Below are 23,288 nucleotides of genomic sequence, written 5' to 3'. Positions count from 1 at the left end.
CTTAAATGTTTTCATTTCCCGAAAGAGCTCTTTACTAATTGCCTTTCTCTCTTCTCGTGTAAAATATTATTTCTGGGCAATTTCACATCTGTGCTAATGATTCCACAGCTCTCTATGTCCAATTGAGCTCTATGTCTAATCTGAGCTCCAGATTCATATGTCTAAGGTCACTCACTATATATATGCCCCATGGGCATCTCAAACTCATCATGCCTGATACTAAAACCATCATTTCTCCCCATCTCTAACCTGTACTGCCTTACCTTTTTAAAAATTGTCCCACAATCTATTCAGTTGCTTGTCCCATCTTGGATCATTATCTTATCTGTGACTAAGTTTTATTGATTCTGTCCCACCTCTTTGTATTCATCTCCCCTTTTCTATCTTTATCTCCATTGCACATGTCAGGTACTGTCCTTCCTCTCTTTCTCTTAGATTTATTGGCTTTATTGCCCCTGGAATTAGCCGTGGTCAATTGGCCCAGGATTCAGGAGCATATTTAAATTATGTGAACCTATTTTGTCTTGGAATCCATGTTCTGAAAACTCCTCTTGATTATATGAGAACTTGAAAAGGAAACCAAAAGGATTTGTTGATAATGACTGCACTCATAGTATGGATTGAGCCATACAGACTTCCAAATAGTTGATGTAAGTATCTACATATATATAAGAATAATAGAATTTGTATTTAAAAAATAAATAATGCTAGAGATCATTTGCTGCATTCTAAATGAATGATGGATAATTGCCACAAAGTTTTGGAAGAGTAACACTTACTGAATGGAAAGAAACAAAGGAAGTAAATAGTAAGCAAAGATAGGATGCTGGATAAAGGGAAAAGAGATAATGTAAACAATAAAGATACATGAAAAGGAAATAAGTGAAATTAAAATTTCTATCAATGTTATGACTATATCATATACATGGTTGGGTTGCCCTATTAGTGAAAACAAAGTCTTTTAATTTTGTTCCCCTGTAGTCCTTAAGTTTACGTAATTTAGTGACTGAATAATTTTTTAAGAATTCATTCAAGTTTTAATATATGTTGTATAGCTGTCTCAGTATGTCTTTATTAGAATTTTCTTTATGAATTCTCAGAAATTACATTTTTTTCTCCATTATCATTTCAATTGAAGTATTTTTTCAAGTTGGTTCTGTTAAGAATTGACATATTAAAACTTATGTGAAATGGTGCTTTATGTGTGAAATGGAAATGATAATATCGTTAATGTTTTTCCTGAAAACCCTATTCAAAATACTGTCAACTTTAGAGCATTTTCAGAATTTTTTGATTGGGAACCACTCTGACTCTAGCTTAGGTTCTCTCTCACTTGCTCCTAATCTTAATCTCTTTCTCCCCACTCCATCTCTCTTTTTCTTTTTCCTTCTTTTTCTTGCCTCCCCCACTCCCCATCCTACTGAATGGAAATAAAAGGTTTGTGAAACAATATCTTTATAACCTATGATGTGCACTGACACAACAAATTCTTTTCTAATGCAGTCCAAATTAGGTAATTTCACTTAGGGGGAAAATGTTGGTTCCAATTTACCAAATCGATTTCATAATCCATAAATGGGTCAAAAACTGCAGTTTAAACAACAATACCTTGGATTTTTACAAAAATAATTTTAAGAAATTGCTGAATAATATAAGATAGCAAACCGAAATTACTTATAATCTGTTTCTCAGGTAATCCCAGTTGACATTTCAGGAGTATAAAAGTAATATATGCATGATAAAACCTCTCTCTTCCTTCACACCTGATCCTTTTGCACAAAAGTAACTTTTAAGTGGCTTTTTATGGTCTTAAGGATTTTTTTTTTTGCATATAACAGTACCAGTGTCTTTTAAAAATACTGAAGATAGACACTACATGTTGTTTTATTCCTTGTCTCTTTGTCATTTAATATTATATCTTAATTGCCTTATCAACAATACAGATCTCTTTTATTCTTTTTGCATTCTTTTTGATTGCTATATAATGTCCAATTATAGGAATGGACATAGAGACATTAAATTTCAAAGCTCCAAAATCATTCAAAGAAAGCTAACTTTAAAATTAAACTTGTCCATTTTGCATATGCACTTTACTTTATTCAACCAGTTTATTCTTGATGCCATTTAGATGCATCCCAGATTTTGTTTGTTTACTATTTTTGTTTGTTTGCAAGTAATGCTGTAGTAAACATCTTTGTTCTCTACCTTGTGATGTTCTTTTATGAGTAGAGTAAAAATTGCAGGTAGTAGAATTTCTGGGTCAGAGGGTTTGTGCATTTACGATTTTGGCAAGTATTGCCAAATGGTCTTTCAAAAATGTTGTGAACATGATATGAGTGCCTTTCCCACATCTCCAACACTGGATATTATTAAGATTTAAACATTTTCCCAGTCAGATAGATGAAAAGTAGGTCTCCATTGTATCGATTTGCATTTCTTAAATTAAGTGAGGTAGTCATATTTTCATATATTTTTTTTTACTATTTTAGTTTCTGTTTTTGTGAAATGTCTTACATTTTCTGCAGTGATGTGATTTTTCCTTAATTTTTATAAATTCTATAAATCAAGGAAATTAGGCCTTTATTGCCTTACAATCAGATTTGATGTTTTCAAACTTTTATTAGTCTTGTGACTTTGTTTAGGAAATGTTTTCTTTTCAACAAAAAAAGAGACTTATTTATTTTTAAGAACTTACTCCACCTCCCCAGATGGTTTTGTCTGTCTGCTCATTGTTTGCTTTCCTTCTCCAGGAAGCATCAGAAACCGAACCCGGGACCTCCCACATGAGAGGAGAGTGCCCAATGGGCTGAGCCATATCCTCTCCCCATAGGCTATAGCCTCTGCTGGCTTGTGGCATCTTCTCGTTTAGGCGTCTATTCGTTGCAGTGGGTGTAGTGTCTAGGTTGTTACAGCAGGTGCAGCGTCTAGCTCGTTGTGGCAGTGTAGCATCTAGCTCTTCTTTAGTAGGCACTGGGACCCAAACCCAGGACCTCCCATATAGTAGGCGGGCGCCTAACTGGTTGAATCACATCCACTTCCCAGGATGTATTCCCAAGATAGTTTTGTAATCAAATTTATTGATCTTTTCCCTGTATATTTTATTTAAAGAGAGCTTTCCCTAAAGCAGGTATTTGTTAATTTTAAACTTACTAAAGAATTTACGTTGGAGAAGAACATTCAGAGAGGATAGTTTAGGGAGATTTGATACATTGTATATATTTTTCAAGCAACCTTGATAGAGACATTAAATTTCAAAGCTCCAAAATCATTCAAAGAAAGCTAACTTTAAAGTTAAACTTGTCCATTTTGCATGTGCACTCTGCATATTAATTTTCATAATTACTATTTAGTGATTTCTAAATTCCTTTTCTGATCATTTTATTTTCATAAAAGCCACGTGTCACAATGTAGCTCTTTGTAAAAAAAAATTGAAATGAACATTAAGTGGAAATACTATTTTTAGGATTTATTGATTAAATTTAGTAGATACTTAATATAAGATATTCATTGTGGAAACTCATCCCTTTCTGCATTTTCTCACAATGCATATGAAAATTTCCTAGCAGAGTGGAAGGAAGTGAATTTTTTGTTTAATGGAAACAATGCAGTAAAAAATTCCTGGATTGTGTTTTAGTCAGATACTTTAGTAGCTTTCCTTATTACTATTTAGTCAGATACTTTAGTAGCTTTCCTTATTACTAATGTTAGAATCCCTGTGAGATCTTAAAGAACTATAAATGATTGATTTTTTTGAGCCTCGACTTTACTGTGTTTATCTTCTCTAGAAGCATAGTGATCTGAAATATGATGAATCATTGGTACTAGTAATTTAGCCATAAAAAATTTATCAAAACCCTTAGCTAGTTTGTCTGGGTGGGGTGTCTGACTATTGATAATGCCAGACATTCTAAAAACAGGACATATATTAATATAACATATATTATTAACATATATTATTAATAGTTGGATAAGTACGGTCACAAAGCAAAAACCTGTCCTTCTCCCTGCACATTCTCGACCAGCAAGGTCTAGGCAGAGGGAGGGAAAGAGATGAATTCCTGAGGAATTCTACCTGGTAGCCTGCTTTTACTCTAGAAAATGCAAATTGTGTATTTTAGAAGTATATATTGTAAAGGTATGGGTTAGGTGTAAAGCCTAATAGCCTGAGATTAAATTGAGATAAAAATAAGATTTACCCTGGCCATACAGGATAAAATTACTAGTTTATTTTGCTTAATTAACCAAAAAGCAACTTCAAGTTATTTTGAGACATAAGGATTAAATTCCTCCAGAAATCTTACTTAATTTTGTTTGAATGTTGCTTGTAAATGAAACATACAGGGCACTTTGTAAAATAATATTCTTTCAGTAAGGAATAAGTGTCATCCAACCAATATGTTTGAAAACTAATTCATGTACTATTGATTTCTTTTACTCACTCAATAGCTCTGTGCCAGGTCCTGTGTTAGATGATTTTGTAAGATTTTGAAAGAAAAGAGATGTACCTCATTATATAGTCATGGAAATTTGCCATACTAAGTTTAGAATAATGTAGGGATGATTTGATATTCAAAAGATGAAGGAGTTTATCTTAGAATTAGGGTATTCATTACATGATAAGAATATTTATTAGTATATACTCTTGCTGTTTTGATGCTTTGTGTAATTGCCAATTCCCTTTTTTTCCAGCAAGGCCAACTTCATTAGGAACACCCTCTCTGACTTTTCATATTAGGTTAGGTCTGCTGAATATGCACATATTTTTTCTTAATGTCTCATAGTTGTAATTTTAAAATTATTTGTTTAATGTCTGTCTCCTCTTCAGTCCTTATTAGGCCATAAACTCCCTGAGGTTCCCTATGGCTGGAAATGTTAGGCACTCAAATGCTTTCAAATACTTATTCATGAATTTTTTTTGGGGGGGGGGGCGATCATAGCTATCTGCTAGGTACTGTCCATCATGTTCCTGCTCATCACATATCCCAGGGCAAACATTCATGATGTTAATGGGCAGGGTTCTGTGCAGTGGAGAACTTGGGAGCCTCAGTGAAGACTTCACCGAGGGGGCTGGGGGAAACTACCCTGAAGGTAAAAGCCACAACATACACCAGGTATGATGATTTCTTTAGCACGCAAAGTCCACTGGCCCTTAACCTGGATCTTGTCCACCTGCCTCATTTCTTGTTAAAATCTTTACAATGTAGTTTTATTTTGAGCTTCCCACTCCCACTCCCCTAAGAAATTATTTGTAGGAAAAGTAGTTTCAGCCTTTGGAGTGGATAGTTGTGAATGTTCCATTTAGGAGTTGTAACATTGAATTAATTTAAGATTTTGGAGTGGGGAATTAACATTAACTGGCTCTTAATTTTAGAAAGATACTCTGATTTCAATGCACAGATATTAGAAGAAATGGGAGCTAGATGATCACTCATTCAGCCAACATTTATTGCACACCTATCATGTGTGTGTGCCTGGCTTGTACAAAGAAAATGGAAATAAAGGCATGGGAGACATGGTCCCTGCCCTCTAGGACCTTACAGTCAACTGGGAGAAGAAAGATAATTATATTACATCATAATTTTATTTAATTAGTAATTTGTTAAGGGAAAAACAGTATAAATGGAAACAGAAGAGAGATCCCCACTTAAAATTAGTTGTTTCAGGGAAGGTGACTTAGAAGAAATAATAAATAAGACATCCTAAAAAGCAAGTAGGCATTAATAAGGAGAGTAGTTAGGGAAGATCTTTCCAGGCAGAAAAGAGCACATGTGTAAATACTATTGAAGGGTTCATTTTAATTATCAAGGTGAGAGTTCATTAGTGACACTTGAAGAGGCCGAGTATGTATCACTTGGTGGCTGAACATTGATAGATGATATATCCTGATGATAAGGTTTTGAGCCCACCATGGTGACTGAAGAATAATGGTGTCATGGCAGGAATAGTGGACACACTAGGAGATTGAGGCAGACAAGTGATGTTCAGTTTGGGATCTATGGATCTTGAGGTTCGGTGGGATTTCCATGTGAATGTATGTATGGGTAGCTGGAAATTGTCAGAAGTTCAGGAATGAGGTTAGGATTAAAGATTGAGAGTCATGATTTTCCATAGAAGTACGGTAATAGCTAAAGCTGAAGTACATGGGTAAGATGTCAAGAGAGCCTGCAAAATAGAGGAAGAGAGAAATAGGGTCAGGATTTTAGAGCATAAGCTAATACCTTTTTTCATAATAAGCTGGGCTTTCATATTGTTTAAGTAGTTTCATATTGTTTAAGCTCTAAGGAGCTTTTTTCCTCTTCACTTTACTTCAAGGACAGAAAAGGGTACATTAGAAGGAAATAAGCATTTGTTAGGAGTTTATTTATTGAAATCCCCATGCACTAAAAAATGCCTACAAAGACAAATTTAGTTTCATGTTTTAATTATGAAGGTAGGAAGGTTTTCAGCAAGGAGGCCTGAAACAAGGGAAGATTTCCTGATTAACCCTCAAATGAATCAGAAAATAAATGAGACCCCCCTGGGAATTCTAAGTAATTAAGATTTTACATTGTAAACAATTTTAGTTTGCATCAATTTTATTTTGCATATTTAAATTTTGTGTATGAGTGCCATTGACTTATAAGTTACCCATTTTTCTCATATGGAATATATTATATAAGAGATTAATCACATACTTAAAATAGAACATGTAATGCTATCATAATGAAGGGGATGTGAACTTCTTATATATTACAGACCTAATTTGGTTTCATATCTCTCTCAGACTAAGTACATGCAATGCTGAAAGTCAGAGATAAAGAAGTCAGATTGTTCACTGTAAAGTGAAAAATAACTTTAAAGAAATGCTATGGCATTCCCCATTGCAGGGTGTCTCTAGTAAGTATCTGACTGCCTGGAGTGGTTAGCTTTTTTCATGTAAATACAACAGTAACGGCTATTGTTTATCAAAAACATATTGCAGGGAAGTGGATTTGGCCCAGTGGTTAGGGCGTCCGCCTACCACATGAGAGGTCCGCGGTTCAAACCCCTGGCCTCCTTGACCCGTGTGGAGCTGGCCCATGCACAGTGCTGATGCATGCAAGGAGTGCCCTGCCACACAGGGGTGTCCACTGCGTAGGGGAGCCCTACACGCAAGGAGTGCTCCTTTTACGGAGAGCCGCCCAGCATGAGAGAAAGTTCAGCCTGCCCAGGAATGGCGCCGCACACACGGAGAATTGACACAGCAAGATGACGCAAGAAAAAGAGACACAGATTCCCGTGCTGCTGACAACAACAGAAGCGGACAACACACAGCAAAATGGACACAGAGAACAAACATCTGGAGGAGGGGGGAAGTGGGAGGGGGGAGAAATAAATAAAAATAAATCTTAAGAAAAAATATTGCATGCAGGGCAAACTACATACATTATCTCATTTAGTCTTCAAAACATTTTAGCAAATGTTGATAGTTATAATAAGAGCAATAACTATAAGTATCACAGCTTAAGACATTCTAAGCATTGTGTAATGTACGTAATGTACTTACATACATTTAATCCTTATAAAAACTATGTATGTTTGAGTATATATTTTTATTATTCTATGAGACTCAGATTAATTAAACAATTTGCATTATATTATACAGCTAGTAAGTTTTATGTCACAAAGCTAATTGGTAGACAGGACTCAAACACAGATCTCTGAATTCTAAAACTGGTACTTTTTGCATTATACCTGCTGCCTGCCTGATACTTGTCCTGGGTGGTAATGGGGAACATTGATCTCTTTGAAGCAAGTTTATAACTGGTGCCTAAGCAGTGTCACTGAAATAAAGTGGAAATTTAGGGCCATTTTGAGCCAGGTGCTCAACTCTGAATACAATCTGAGTTACTATCTCTATAGACCCCTTTTCAGAGTGTGAGTGCCACCTGCTGGAAGGCAATACTGTAAATGATAAGCTTGTAAAGACCAGCTCCAAAAACCCTGTCAGAGATATGAAAGTTCCAAGTTTCAAAATGCTGATTCTGAAATTTCCACTTTAGGAATACTGGGACATTTTGGAGCTAGGTGTATCCTCTATTAGCCATAAAATATACTGCTTCATTTATCTTCAGTTCTTTTTTTTTGAGGGGGAGGAGAGTGGTGAGACATTTTTTAAAACAATATAGTCAATGCTTTCTAAAATGAAGTAATTGACACTGTTTTTACTGGTGGGACAGATCTGTGGTCAAATAAATCATACTTATAGCAGATCAAATAAGAATAGAAAATTGGATTTACTTTGAGATAACTGTGTTATTGAAGTCTAAGGGGACTCTTGCCTTCAAGTCTTCTCTTCAGATGTTAATGGTGCTTGTGCCCTAGAAAAGGATTCTGGGACCTATGGTGGTATCAGATACTTAGAGAACAGAAAATGGAGCCAAAGTGAAGAAAAATGTGTAGATGAAAATACAAATAGAATCTGGAAGTTTTAGTCTAGCAAAAGTTTAGTATTTATTTTGTTTTATGTTTTGGACAGTGGAAAATGGAAACTTTTTGCACTCACTTATATGTCCTTGAGGGGGATCAGATAAAATATCGGCATATCCATCGCACACTCTTCTTTAGGTTCCTTTTGTTTTGTTTGTTTTAAATGTCTATTCTAGTGTTTTGAATTTTTTTAAAGATTTATTTTACTATTTATTTCTCTGCCCTCTCCCGCCCCTCCCCCCAGTTGTCTGCTTTCTGTGTCCATTTGCTGTGTGTTCTTCTGTGTCCGCTTCCATTCTTAACAGCATCAGGAATCTGTGTCTCTTTTTATTGCAGCATCTTGCTCTCCGTGTGTGTGGTGCCACTCCTGGGCAGGCTGTGCTTTTTTTGTGCGGGTCAGCTCAATGCACACTCCTTGCACCCGGGCTCCCCTATGGAGGGGACACCCCTGCGTGGCACAGCACTCCTTGCATGTGGTGTGCGTGGGCCAGCTCACCATATGGGCCAAAAAGCCCTGGGTTTGAACCCTGGACCTCCCATATGGTAGGTGGATGCTCTATCAGCTGAGCCATGTCCATTTCCTTTAGGTTCCTCTTGAATCATAATTCTACTCTGTGAGTATCTGGCACAGGAGATGTCACCATTTAGTGTGAGTCACAGGAAAATCAAGGTGTGCTTAACTGCCATTTAGAAATAATTAAAGTATATTTGTAGTTGCATGATGTCATGCTGAACAAATATTTGTGAGACAAGAGATTAAAGTCCATTGTTAAAATCTGATTTTGCCAGAGAGTTTAGGGAAAGTACAAGCTGACCATTTCCTTCTTTTATTATGTCCCTTCTCAGATCAACCACAGAAGAAGCAGCTGAGATAGTATGATAGAACACCCTCTTGGTAGACAGATTTCTATAGAGAAAGTGCTGTTTTTTGGTATGTGCTGCTTTATGTTTTTAAATTTAAAAATAATGCTTTTTGTAGAAAACATGTAAAATAGAAGAATAAAAACAGGTTTATTTCCTGTTTTGTAAAATTTTATGTTTTATAGCCTTTGTTTTATATTTCATCACATCATTATAGCATTAGTAATTAAAAACTCTTAGCAAATATCATAAGGCTACATTTGACTATACCATAGTTTATCAGTATTTTTATTACTGGACATTTAGGTTAACTGTTTTTGTTCATTTTTTTTAGTGCATAGTAGGAGAGATATTTACATTTCTGTCTACCCTGCCCCCTCCTCATTAAATAGGGGTAGAAAGAACACTCTTTTGTTGAGTTTATCAAGGGCCTAGCATTTTATAAGTAAATTAACTGTGAAAATAACTCCTGATTGAATTAATCTCTGCTTTAATTCTTCAGGTGAGTCCCCTTGTCCCTGTTACTATGCATTTTTTTCTTTCGGATTATGTAGCATTTACTGTATTTATAGCTTCTTCAGGAAACAACCTCATAACACCCCTTTGCTTTTAGTGTTATACCCAGGTTAAATATATCCTGAGATGTTAAGAGCTATGTTTCTGCTCTTTACATTAAGCCAGAACTCTTATACTTCTAGAAGAGTAGGTGCTAGGTGAGAAAACTATTCCTTTTTCATAAGTGTAGCTTGTGGAAAGTTAGTGTCCCTGGAATAAGTAATTTACATATAGCCTATTCAATGTATTAAAATCAAAATCATTTAAAACATCTTTAGAAAGGGAATAATTTACAAAAGGGCAGGAGAATTTTATGCTACAAGCTATTTACTGGTTTATCTGTAACAACAGGTGAGTTTAGTATTTAATTAATTTGGCAAATAATTTCAAGTGCTTACTATGTGCTATGTAACATTTAAGCACTAGAGATATAAAATTAACAAATTTTTGCCTTTATGAAGTGCATATATTAGTGGAGAAAGATAATAAGACAAAATAAGTAAGTGGAAAAAAATAAGTAAACTATACCTAGGTCCACAATTCCTTAACCAAAGTCTTGGAAACAGATATGTTTTGGATTAAAAAAATTTTTTACTTTAGAAAGGTAATACTATATATTACCTAATACCCAGGGAAGTCTGAGGTAGTAATCACACCTATTAATATTTGTCTCGTAATAAAAGTATAAACACGGGGAGCAGATTTGGTTCAACGGATAGAATGTCCGCCTACCACATGAGAGGTCCAGGGTTCAAACCCAGGACCTCCTGACCTGTGTGGTGAGCTGACCCACTCGCAGTGCTGATGCATGCAAGGAGTACCCTGCCATGCAGGAGTGTCCCCCGCATAGGGGAGCCCCACACGCAAAGAGTGCGCACTGAAAGGAGAGCCACTCTGTGTGAAGAAAGTGCAGCCTGCCCAGGTGTGGTGCTTCACACATGGAGAGCTGATGCAGCAAGATGATGCAACAAAAAGAGACAGATTCCTGGTGCCGCTGATGAGAATCCAAGCGGACACAGAAGAACACACAGCAAATGGACACAGAGAGCAGACAACTTGGTGGGGGGGCAGGGAAGGGGAGAGAAATAAATTTAAAAATCTTTAAATAAAAGTATATAAGCATTCACATTTAGTGTGAAAAATACAGACTCATGTCAGGTTAGGTCAGATATTGCTGCAAAATGAGTATTAAAGGATAATTTTCAAAAAAGATAAAATAATGACTGTCATACATATAAAATGAACACATTTAAGATTTTATTTAACTTAATTAGATGAAGGAATCATCAGATGCTGTAACTCATTCAAAAGAGAATCCTTAGGCCAGACAAATATATAGATCAGGAGTATTGAAATAAATATGAAAATTGAGGCAAAACTAACTTCTTCCAAGACAGGGAGGAAAGTCAATGTCTATATATAAGAATTGTTTTGCATTACTATCAGTTATCTACAATATACAGAGTTGTAAAATAACTTCCCTAGAATCAGAATCAGATAGTCTGAAAATATGTGCCTGGGAGCGGATGTGGTTAAAGCAGTTGAGCGCCTACTTCCCACATGGGAGGTCCCAGGTTCATTCCCTGATGCCTCTCAAAAGCAAAAAACAACAAGCAAACAAATGAAAAACCAACTCAGGGAAAGTGATGTGGCTCAGTGGTTGTGCATTGGCTTCATGCATACGAGGTCCTGGATTCAATCCCCACCCTGGTACCTTAAAAAAAAAAAAAAAAGGACCCTTGACAATGCATGTTTTTCCAATGAAGATTAAGTTACTAGAAAGCTTTTCGTTTTCTGAGCTCTTCAAAAAACTGTAGATAGTTGTGGATAAATATAGATCCTGTAGCATGTCTGATACTGATAGTACTTTCAGAAAAAAAAGGTGGGGAAAGCAGGTTGCAATTTTAAATAGAAGGGCTAGGGGAAACTCGGAGGAGGTGATATTTGAAAATAGAGCTAAAGCAGGTGAGGTTTTTTTTGTTTTTGTTTTTTTGCCTGAGGAATTGGAATGATGGAGTTCCTGTTAAATGGGGAAGAGCAATTGGGTGGAAGGAAAGGGGGGTGGAGGTGATGATCTTGATTTTGGCCCTTAGATATCCAAATAGAGTTGTTGAAGAGGCAGTTGGATACACATATCTGGAGTACAGAATAGATGTGTGGGGTAGGCATCACCCTCAAACTCATGTGTTCAGTGGTCTGGCCCTGAAATAAGTGAAGGAGGTAGTAAAAGTGTGGTACTTTTATTTGTAAGAGTTGGCTTCTCTACCAACTCCCTGTCCCTGGCATCTTCCCACTAGTGTCACTCACTAGTGACACATCTGCATGACTTAAAAGAGTCCCTCTTAGTTTGCTTAAAGCTGCTGGGAGCAATATATGAGAAATGGCTTGGCTTTTGTAATGGGAATTTATAAAGTTAAAAGCATACAGTTCTGAGGCTGTGCAAGTGTCCAAGTCAAGGCATCATCAGAGATGCTGTCTCACTGAATTGCAACTGCAGGAGATAGGGCACATGGTAGGGTCCACTCATCTTTCCTCCAGGCTTCATTGCTTTCAGCTTCTGGCTGCTCTGTGGATTTTCTCCTTCCCTGGTTCATTGATTTCAACTCTTGGAGGCAACTCTCTCTCTCTGTGATTTTTTTTCCTGTGCCTGTGGCTTTTTATTCCTCCATTTATAAAGGAACTCCAGTAAAAGGATTAAGACCCATCTTTGGTAATGCCCTACGGAAGGGATCTAATCAAAAAGAAGGTCCTTTAAGCGAATCTAATCAAAATGTCTCATCTACAATTGATTTAAACACACAGGAATGGATTAGCTTTAAGAACAGGGTTTTCTGAGGTCCTCAAAAGACTCAAACTGCCACACTCCCCATTATGTGGCCTCGGCTCTATCTCTTGCTTTGCTTCCTCAGACCTGTCCCTGGTAACAACAGAGATGATAGGTTTTATATTTTTGAAATAGCACTCCAGCTCTAGATTGAAAAATCAATTCTAAGAGGGAACAAAATAGATAACAGTTTATTTGCCATTTCTCTGCCTCAATCTGATTTCATATTGAAATTTGGTGACTTACAGAGATCTGTAGTAGGGAAAGTACAATGGGCATGCAGAAATGGAAAGTGTATATTGCTGTACTAGAAAATGCAAATTTTGGAATTAGGAAAAATTTCTACTAAATGCAGGTAGTTGCAAACTTTACACTTTTCCCCTATGTATGTCATATTAAAAGGTGACCTAAAAATACCATGCAGCTGTGAAAAAGAATAAGATTTCTATATACTGTTGTTGAGAGATTTCCAAAATGAAGTTTAAAAAAAAAAAAAAAGGTACAGAATAGTGTGTACATGATGCTATCTTTTGTATAAGAAAAGGGGGGACAAAATATACATTCCATTTGCCTTTTTTTTGCGTAAAGGAACACTAGAAGTATAAACAAGAAACTAATTGTTACCAGTGGGGCAACAGGTAATAGGAGTGGTAATCTCAATGTCTATCCTTTTATATAGTTTTGATTTTTGAACTATGTAAATATATTTTCTATTCAAAATAATTTTTTAATAAAGGACAAGTGGATTCACTATAGAGGAATCAACAATTTATAGTCACAAAGAACAACTTTTTAGAGATGCTGATTAAATATTGCTACATGTGACATGTTTTGTGTTTAAGGAGACTGGCTTAGAAGCAGAAGTGGAATTTCACCTTCCCACTGAAGTTTTAGGAAGGGACTTAAAAAAATTTGAGTAAACTCTTAAATCCATCAATACTAAGAAGTAAGAGAGAGAGGAGACAAATCAGTGTGTTCTGGGGTGAGTTCTCTTACCAGGGTCCGCTTGCTTGAAGACTGGCCATGGCAGTTGTGGCTAATGAGGTCATTAATATTACTCAAGAAGCAGGAAGCCTGAAACATTCAAAAGCTGAAAACTGTCTGCATATAGCTTTGCATCCCTCCAAAATGCAATTTTCTCTGAATCTATCATTAATTAGGAACTAATTATATCTTACACCTGCATCTGAAGCAAGAAATAGGGCTTCTTAAAGGAATCATTAAAACATTTTTTAGGTAATGGCAACAGAGATAGCAGGTGATATCTGAGTACCCACTAATACTTGCTTTCCTCTTCCCTATGAAAAGTAGAATGTATGCCAGGGGCAGCCTATCCTACTCTTACCTCTTAGCTCTGTTTTAGGGCATATTGTCAGAGGGAGAATACTGGGAGTCATACCCTGGAATGATGCCCTAATTATAGCTGGTGGGTCACTTTCCAGCAGAGTTGTCAAGGTATAGGTGATGACCAAGAGCTGAGGAGCAGAGCCAAAATGAGGGAATTGAGTAACTAGGAACTCTTATTGAAAGTAGTAGAGAAGTAGGCATCTGCGGGATAGTCTACAAAAATTCCAGGGGGGTTTGGACACCAGTAGTAGTTTTTAGGGTTTGTTGTTTTGTTTTGTTTTTTTTGCATGATCCTAGCACCTGCACTGAAAGTAATCTTTACTCATTTGAAGGTATTAGCGTGGGTAAGCTATTTATTTCTCTCTGCCTCATTAACCTGTTATCTGTCTTCCCTCACTATATTGTGGGAATTAAGGCAAAGACTTTAGTTGTAGTGGAAAAAGCATGGACTTTGGAATCAGGCAGCTTTATTTAAATCTAACCCTCTTTTCTTTCTAGCTGTTGGGCTTTTGTAAAGTTATTTTATCACTCTGAACCTCAGGTTCTATGCATATCATAGGGTTGTTATAAGGATTAACTGAGAGAAAAAAATTATAGTCATCTTGCACATAGAAAGTATTCAATACAAGTTTCTTTCCCTTTTCCTTGTATCTTCCACAGAACATGACATTTAAAAGGCATTCAAAATATTTATCAAATTGAGTATGTTTCTTTCTACCTATTAAAGCTGAACCCTGTTTAAGGAAAGCCTGAGGCAGGCATATTTATAAGGCTTTTACCTTGAGCAGCTAATGTCTTTGTTATTAAATATTTTATCAAGCAACTGTCTGTTATGTCTAAGTGCTAAGGTTTCACTTGCTGATCTGGTCTCTCTCTCCTCATTATGAGAATTCAGCTTGAAGCTTGTATTCTTGTCTATTTACAGAACCTCCTCTCCATACTCATTTTTTAGTAAATTGAGTCATTCCTTTATACTCATCTTCAAAAAAATCTAAACCACAAAGTCTAGACATGGATAAGCATGGGGATTGTTAAATCTTTTCTTCTTTTGTCAAATATTGATAGAGCACCAGTATGGTGCTAGAATGCATATGAACAGTATTAATACATAATTCCTGTCCCCCAAGAAGTTTTTCCTCTAGTAAAAAAGATATGCACATACCAAAATATAATTATTTATGCTATGATATTACCTTTGTTCACCATTTTACAGTTTTCGGAGAACTTTCTCCATTATTTCATTTGAGTCACACTGTACCTCTATGAAGTAGAATGAATTGGGTAAATTCCCATTGTAAAGATGAGAAAACTGAATCTCAGAGTGCTTAAATGATTTATCTAACTGTAAACATCTGGTTTAAAGAAAAAAAGTGCCTGTATGGAACCTTGTATGAAACAAATAATTTCCCTAGTGTTTGAGACCTAGAGTTAAGGTACTGTCTTCAGAGATTCCTAGTAGCAAAGAAAGAAAGATTGTTGTTAACATTGGGGGAAAAAAAAAGGGGGGGGTGCTTTTGAAATTTATATGGTATAAGATCCATGGTAATTTTTCAGGAAAGAAGCTAAAATTGTGTTTTTATGACATGAAGATAACTGACCGAACAGCTGTACATTCTAATTCTGCCTCAGTGTTTCCTAGTGTTTAGGGAATGATGGGTTTGTGCAAGAGTCTCTTTAAATTTTCTGAGGGGATAATTTGACATTGTGTTTCAAAAGCCTTAAAAATACGGGTCTTTTGAAGTAATAATTTGAAGATTTATCCTAACGAAGTAATTAAAGATGTGTACAAAGATTTAGCTCCAAGAATATTGTGCTCTTGATCTTGACAATAATGGCAGTATTAACTGACTGCTTACCATGGGGCAACCACTGGGTTAAGCACTTGATAGGCATTTTTTTCAATTAATTGTCGGCAGCAACCCTAAAAAAAGGAGAATCGTCTTTTTTTTTTTTTAAACTCACATTTTACAAATGAGGGAACAGACAAAGTGAGGTGAAGTGACTTGCTCAAGGTCACAGAGTTAAAAAGTGATAGAGCCAAAATTGAATCCAGATCCAAGTTTCATTCCAGAGCTCACACTTTAAACTGGTAATGCTGCATCATTGTTTGTTAACGGGACAAAGTGGAAATAAGATCTACTATCCGACAGAATCCATGAAATACTTTGTAATCATTAATGGGACACTTTCTAATCATTAAAATTCATGTTGTAGATGTGTTTTTATTTTTTTTACTTTTTAAAAAATTATTGAAGTACGTCACTCATACATAAACATACATAAACAGTAAGTGTGCAGTAATAGTTGTGAACTTACAAAACAAACATATCTAACATCATATAGGACTCTCATACCTCACCCTAAAACTGATACCTTAATATTGTTGTTAAACCTTTTTAACTAATGATAAAAGGACATTGTCAAACTATTACTACTAAACAAAGTATTTTCCCCTGACCCCCCGTTATTATCTTTATATCATTTATATAAGAACATACATAAATAATAAGTGTATAGTAAAAGTTGTGAACTTATAAAGCAAACATGTTTAACATCATACAGGGGTCCCATACATTAACCCTAAACCAGCACCTTGTATTGTCTTGAGATGTTTGTTACAAATTATGAAAGAATATTGTCAAAATCTTACTACTAATTATAGCCTTATCTTATATTTGGTGTGTTTTTCCCCCAACCCACCCTATTGTTATTTTTTAAATATATTTTTTATGACAGAAGTTGTAAACTTATAAAACAATCATGCACATGTGCAGAATTCCCAAACAACATCCCTCTATCAACACACAATGCTGTGGTGGAACATTTGTTACAAATAAGATATTATCATCTGATTGTAAATACATCCATAGTGTACATTTGGCACATATTTTGCATACTGCCCTATTATCAACACAGTACATCTTTGGCATAGATGCAAGAATATTATATTATTATTGCTAACCATAGTCCAAGGGCCACTCCAGTTGTATTTTTCCCATGCTTCTCCACATTCCCATCACCCTGCATTAGTGATGTACATTTGCTTTAGCTCACAAAGGACACTCTTGCATCTGTACCGTCAACCTCAATTTTCATCCACCTCTTGATTTACTGTGCTATTATGTTCCTAGAATATTCTCTAGCATTCTGTTAATTGACATTTACATACCTAGACTCCCATTTTCAGTCACATCCCCATTTATAAACTAGCTGTTACTATATGTTACCATCCACACTATACATTTCCACACTTTTACAATAAAGTTAATTAAAACTTCTACATACATTAAACATCAGTAGTCCAACTCAGTCCTCCTCTATCTCCTTTAAGAATCCACCAACTACCACCAGATCTTTTTTTTTTAATATATATATATTTATTTATTTTTGTCTTTATTTTTTAAATATTACATTAAAAAAATATGAGGTCCCCATACACTCCCCCGTCACTCCACTCCTCCCCCCATAACAACCATCTCCTCCATCATCATGAGACGTTCATTGCATTTGGTGGATTACCACCAGGTCTTGAAGATATTTTCCTAACAATTTCTTCTAGAAGCTTTATGGTTCTTGCTTTTATTTTTAGGTTTTTGATCCATTTTGAGTTAATTTTTGGATAAGGTGTGAGATAGGGGTCCTCTTTCCTTCTTTTGGGTATGGATATCCAGTTCTTTCAGCACCATTTGTTGAATGGACTGTTCTGCCTGAGCTGTGTGAGTTTGACAGGGTAGTCAAAAATCATTTGACCATACCTGCGAGGGTCTGTTTCTGAACCATCAGTTTGGTTCCACTGGTCTACGTGTCTGTCTGTATCCCAGTATCATGCTGTTTTTACCTCTATAGATAGGTAATATAATTTAAAGTCTAGAGAGGAGAGTTCACGTTACCTTTTTAAGATGTGTATGGCTATTCAAGACCCCTTACCTTTCCAAATAGATTTGAAAATCGTGCTTTCAATTATTTTTGTAAAAATGCTGGTGAACTTTTATTGGGATTGCTTTGAATCTGTATATCAATTTGAGTAGAATTGACATCTTAATGATATTTAGTATTCAAATACGTGAGCATGGAATGTTCTTCCAGTTATTTAGGCCTTTTTAAATTTCTTTTAACATTCAGTTGCAGTTTTCTGAATACAAGTGCTTTACATTGTTGATTAAGTTTATTCCTGATTTTTTTAGTTTTATCTGCCATATTTTATTTTCACTACTCTTTTGACACTTTTAGTTACTTTTATTGATAATAATCTTCATTTCTAGACTCTCTTCTAGGCCTCTCTCTCCTTTCTTTTCAGGCTCTAGCACACCCTTTAGAATTTCCTGAAAACTGGTCTCTTGGTTAGAAATTCTCTCAGTATCTGTTTATCTGTGAATCTGTTTATCTGTGAATCTGTTTATCTGTGAATATTCTAAACTTGCCTTCATTTTTGAAAGACAATCTTACTGGATATAAGATGTTTGGTTGGAAGTTTTTCTCTTGTAGTATCTTAAATATATCACACCACTGTCTTCTTTCATTCATGGTTTCTGGTGAGAAATCAGCACTTAATCTTGTGGGGTATCCCTTGTATGTTATGCATTGCTTTTTTCTTGCTGTTCTCAGAATTCTCTCTTTGTCTTTGGCATTTGGCATTCTGATGAGTATATGTTTTGGAGTTGGTCTATTCAAATTTTTTTCAGATGGGAGTATGTTGTGCTTCTTGGACATGGATATCTATGTCCTTCAATAGGGTTGGGAAATTTTCTACCATTATTTCTTCAAATATTCCTTCTGCCCCTTTTCCCTTTTCTTCTCCTTCTGGGACACCCATGACACATATGTTTGCACGTCTTTTGCTGTCATTTAGTTCCCTGAGACCTTGTTCAATTTTTTCCATTCTTCATCTGTTCTTTTGTGTGTTCACATTGAGAGGCCATTTCTTCAAGCTCACCAATTCTTTCTTCTGCCTCTTCAAATTGGCTATTATATCATTCCAGTGTTTTAAAAATTTCATTTATTGCGCCTTTCATTCCCATAAGATCTGCTGTTTTTCTATGTATGCTTTCAAATTCTTCTTTGTGCTCATCCAATGTCTTCTTATTATCCTTAATCTCTTTAGCCATCTCAGTGAATTTATTAAGGAGATTTTGTTTGAACATCTATGATTAGTTGTCTCAACTCCTTTACTTCATTTGGAGGTTTATCTTGTTCCTTTAACTGGCCATATCTTCCTGTTTCTTGGCGTGGATTGTAATTTTTTGTTGGTGTCTTGGCATCTGGCTTACTAGAGTATTTATTCTAGGTGCAGTTTTTCTCTTTAGTTTAGGACTTCCTGCCCCTCTACTTGCTTGTTGTGCAGTAGGAACCAAGGACGTCGTTGGTGCTATAAGCTGTGGAGGCTCAAGCTGCCCTCATTACCCCAGGGACAGATGAAGCTTCTCCCAACTTTCTCCTTTGCCAGGGATAGGGACAGAGTCACAGCTGTGTGGAAAAATTCAAGTTGTGCAGGCCTAGACTGCAGTTGCCCAGAGAGACTGATGAAGTTCACGTCCCTTTCTCCCCTGCCTGGGACAGGGATGGAGCTGTAGGTGTGGGCAGCAATCTATGCAGTACAGGTCCAAATTGACCGCAGTTGTCCGATAGACTTCCAATTATTCAGTCTGTGCCAGCCAAATGTACCTGCAGTTACCTGGAGAGACTGGTGCAGGGCCTGCCAGCCTCCTCCCTGCCAGAAGGGAGGCCAGTAGGGCTGATACCTAGGCCCCAGCCTAGACTGCAGGCTGATGTAGGTGAAAGAAACTCGTTCCTACCATTACTGTGATTGTCGGTCAGCTCTACTTCCCCTCAGGCGGGGGGTGGAGTCAAAATGGCAGCCCCAGCCTCTTTTGACCTGGACAAGTTCAAACTTTCGCTGTTCTTAGGGTTATACTCTAGCCAGCTGAATCCGCCAATCAATAGTTGAAATCGATGGCCATCCGTCTCCTCCACTGTTTTTGGGAAATGGAGCTTCCAATTCCAGCTACAGAATAGGTCCTGGGGTAGCTTGTGCTGCCAAAATAGGATGATCACCAGGCTCCACGGCTTGGCCGGTAATTTCCTGGAGAGGCTGGCGCAGGTGCCCCCAGCTTCCTCCCTGCTGGGGGTGGCACTGAGGCCTAGGCTAGAGCTGCAGTCCGACCTGGGTGGAAAGAAGCCAGTCCCCACCAGCACTGTGATTTTCAGTCTACCTCACATCCCCTTGTACCCAGTGTGGAGTTAAGATAGCGGCCACTGACCTCTTACTGGCTTGGACAGGTTCAAACTTTAGCTGTTCTCAGGATTATACTTTAGCCTCCTGAATTTACTTATCAATAGCTGAAGTTGGTGCCCAGCCGTCTCTTCCTCCCCTGATTTTGTGAAGTGGAGCTTTCAATTCCAGCCATGGAACAGCTCCCAAGGTGGCTGGTGCCTCCAGTGGAGGATGGGCACTGGTCTCCGGGGCGTGGAGTGCTCTACTTTCAAGTCTTCTCTTCAGATGGACAGCCTCCTCCTTCCATTCCTTCAAGGATGTGGCAGGATGCTCTTCTTTTCTCTTGGAGCCCCCAAACAGGTGCTTCGCTAGCTCCAGATAGCTCTGGGTGTTTACTAACTGCCCTGTAGCAGGAGTTGACCAGCTGCTCCTTACTCTGCTGCCATCTTGCTATAGATGTGTTTTTAATTGCTCAAAAAATGATTCAGATTTATTGAGTGAAAAAAGCAAGAAACAATGCCATAGGTGCATGGAGCAATGGTTTCTAAACTTCTCTGTACATTGGAATCCTTTAGGGGGCTTAAAGGAATATTGATGTCTGTGCCCCACCCCCAGAGATTTCTATGTAATTATTGGTTTGGGGTGTGGATTAAGCTTTGAAATATTTTCAGAGATCTCCAGGTGATTCTTATGTGCAGATTACTTTGGGAATCATTAGCTTAGAGTATGATTTCATTTAAAAATCTATACACGTACACATGGAAAAAGGATTGGAAAGATACTGACAGAACTTATCTCTGAGTAGTGGTATTTTTTTTCTTTTCTTGCTTATCTGGATTTTCTAAATTTTCAAAAATTTCATTTTGAAGTGAAATTCACCATCTTTTCCCCCACCCTGCTAACAGGGTAGTGACCTCTCTCTTCCTCTTGTATTCAGCTTTTGAGAGAATTGAAGCACCCTAACGTGATCGCGTTGCAGAAGGTTTTCCTTTCTCACAGTGACCGGAAGGTGTGGCTGTTGTTTGATTATGCAGAACATGATTTGTGGGTAAGTCTAAAATCATTTTACTTTAAAGTTATTTTATATATGTGTTGAGACATATATATTAATATATGTGATCCATATTGCTGAAGCTTGTTCTGTTCACTGTTCAAATAACTGTTCAAAATAAGTATAATTAAGGTAAGTGTTGATGTTAAAGTATTGGAGCAGTAAACATTTGCATCTTATTTTACTGAAAATATAGCATTTTAATATTCAGAAATTTCACTTCAGAAAACTGTAATAAGAGTGGGAGAGTTTAATTTTATGGAAGTAATTAATAGCTTACCAATATGCATAGTGAAAATTACTTTCTTTTGTGGTACACAGAATAGTTAAATTTTAACCAGTTATGTATTTGTGAGTAGTTTCTCATTCTAAGTTAAGGTTTACTTGTTGCAGCATTTTGCCATTAAAACTGGCTCCATTAAATAGTAGGGTATCTATGGTCTTCAAATTTTAAGGACGTTTTATCAATATATAAAGTAAGGAAATGAAGGTAGTTCAAAACTCTAATTTCTAACTTTGTAAGTTAGTAATCAACTAAACATTTTATCAGAGGAATTGCTAATATTAAATATTCAAAATTGGCAATAAGGTCAAATTATGGATAATTAAATTTTGGTTCAATATGGTATGGTTTGTCATTTACATAAATTACAAATCTGTTTAGGACTTACTCTAACAACTCTTCAATCTTGAATGAACTTTCAGAGATCAGATATTGATAAGAACCTTGAGTATGTTTTTTTTTTTAATGTGAAAAATTGCATCCCCCCCTTTTTCTTGGTCTAAATTTCTACCAAGGTATACTTGATAATATATAAATACTTCACTTTGAACGTTGTGATGTGATGAATCACCTAAAGAAGGTGACTAGCACAATGCACTAGTCAGATCCCATAGAACCTTTCTGTCTAATATAGTAGCTTATTAAGTCTTTAAAATCTAGCTGGTCCAAAATGAGATGTGCTGTAAATGTAAAATATACATTGAATTTCAAGGACTTAGTACAAGATAAAGACTATAAAATATCTCATTAATATTTCTATATTAATTATATATTGAAATAATCTTTTGGATTACTTAAAATATATTAAAATTAACTTTGTCTTTTTAAAAAAATATGACTTAAAAAATTAAAGTTACATATATGACCCCCATTTTATTTCAGTTCAACAGTTCTGCATAGAATATACCTTAATTTTCATAGTTTCTTAAAATCAAGTGAATGTTGTCAAGCAGTTATTTTTTTAAAAAATAAAAAGCTTTAAAGGGACGTGGACGTGGCTTAACTGATAGAGCGTCCATCTACCATATGGAGGGTCCAGAGTTCGATCCCCAGGGCCTCCTGACCCATGTGGTAAGCTGGCCCACGTGCAGTGCTGCCACGCGCAAGGAGAGCTGTGCTACACAGGGACGTACCTGAGACGGGGTGCCCCATGCGTAAGGAGTGCGCCCCACAAGGAGAGCTGTGAAAAAAATGTGAAAAAAATGCAGCCCGCCCAGAAGTGGTGCTGCGCACACAGAGAGCTGATGCAGCAAGACGGGGCAACAAAAAAGAGACGTGGTTTCCCATTGCCGCCTGATAATGCAAGCGGACACAGAACACACAGCAAATGGACACAGAGAGCAGACCACGGTGGGGATGGAGAGAGAAATAAATAAAATAAATCTTTAAATAAATAAATAATAAAAATACTTAATTTTCCAGTGCCATTTAGCTATTTCAGACTAGTGGAGCACTGTTGACAACTTTACCACTGTTGTCAGAATTGAGTTTTGAATGGCCTTTAGTACCCACTGTGGCATGTTTTGAAATAGCAAGAGGGGTGGGAGAGACAGGTAGCATTTCTTCCTTTTCATTACAATGTTTGTTTTTATTTTTTTTTTGTTTTTATTCCCTACCCCTACCCCGCCCCCCCCCCCCCGCCCCGTGAGATGGCTCCTTCCTCTGTTTGCTCATTATTTTTTTGCTCATTGTTAATGCTCATTTTTTT

General features: G+C 36.6%; 1 protein-coding gene across 4 annotated transcripts in view; it reads left to right on the top strand.

The window, feature by feature from the left end:
* CDK19 (cyclin dependent kinase 19) overlaps positions 1–23,288 on the top strand; it is a 187,550-nt gene that overhangs the window by 96,047 nt on the left and 68,215 nt on the right. For all 4 annotated transcript variants that reach the window (XM_004461208.4, XM_004461209.4, XM_023589590.3 and 1 more), the window contains one exon: positions 21,184–21,294. In XM_004461208.4, the coding sequence (XP_004461265.1) occupies positions 21,184–21,294 (111 nt within the window). The remainder of the gene's footprint in view (positions 1–21,183; positions 21,295–23,288) is intronic.

The sequence above is a fragment of the Dasypus novemcinctus genome, chromosome 11 (genome assembly GCF_030445035.2).
Source record: "Dasypus novemcinctus isolate mDasNov1 chromosome 11, mDasNov1.1.hap2, whole genome shotgun sequence".
Taxonomy (NCBI): domain Eukaryota; kingdom Metazoa; phylum Chordata; class Mammalia; order Cingulata; family Dasypodidae; genus Dasypus; species Dasypus novemcinctus.
The sequence above is the reverse complement of the archived record's forward strand: the minus strand, read 5'-3'. Positions and strand labels throughout refer to the sequence as shown.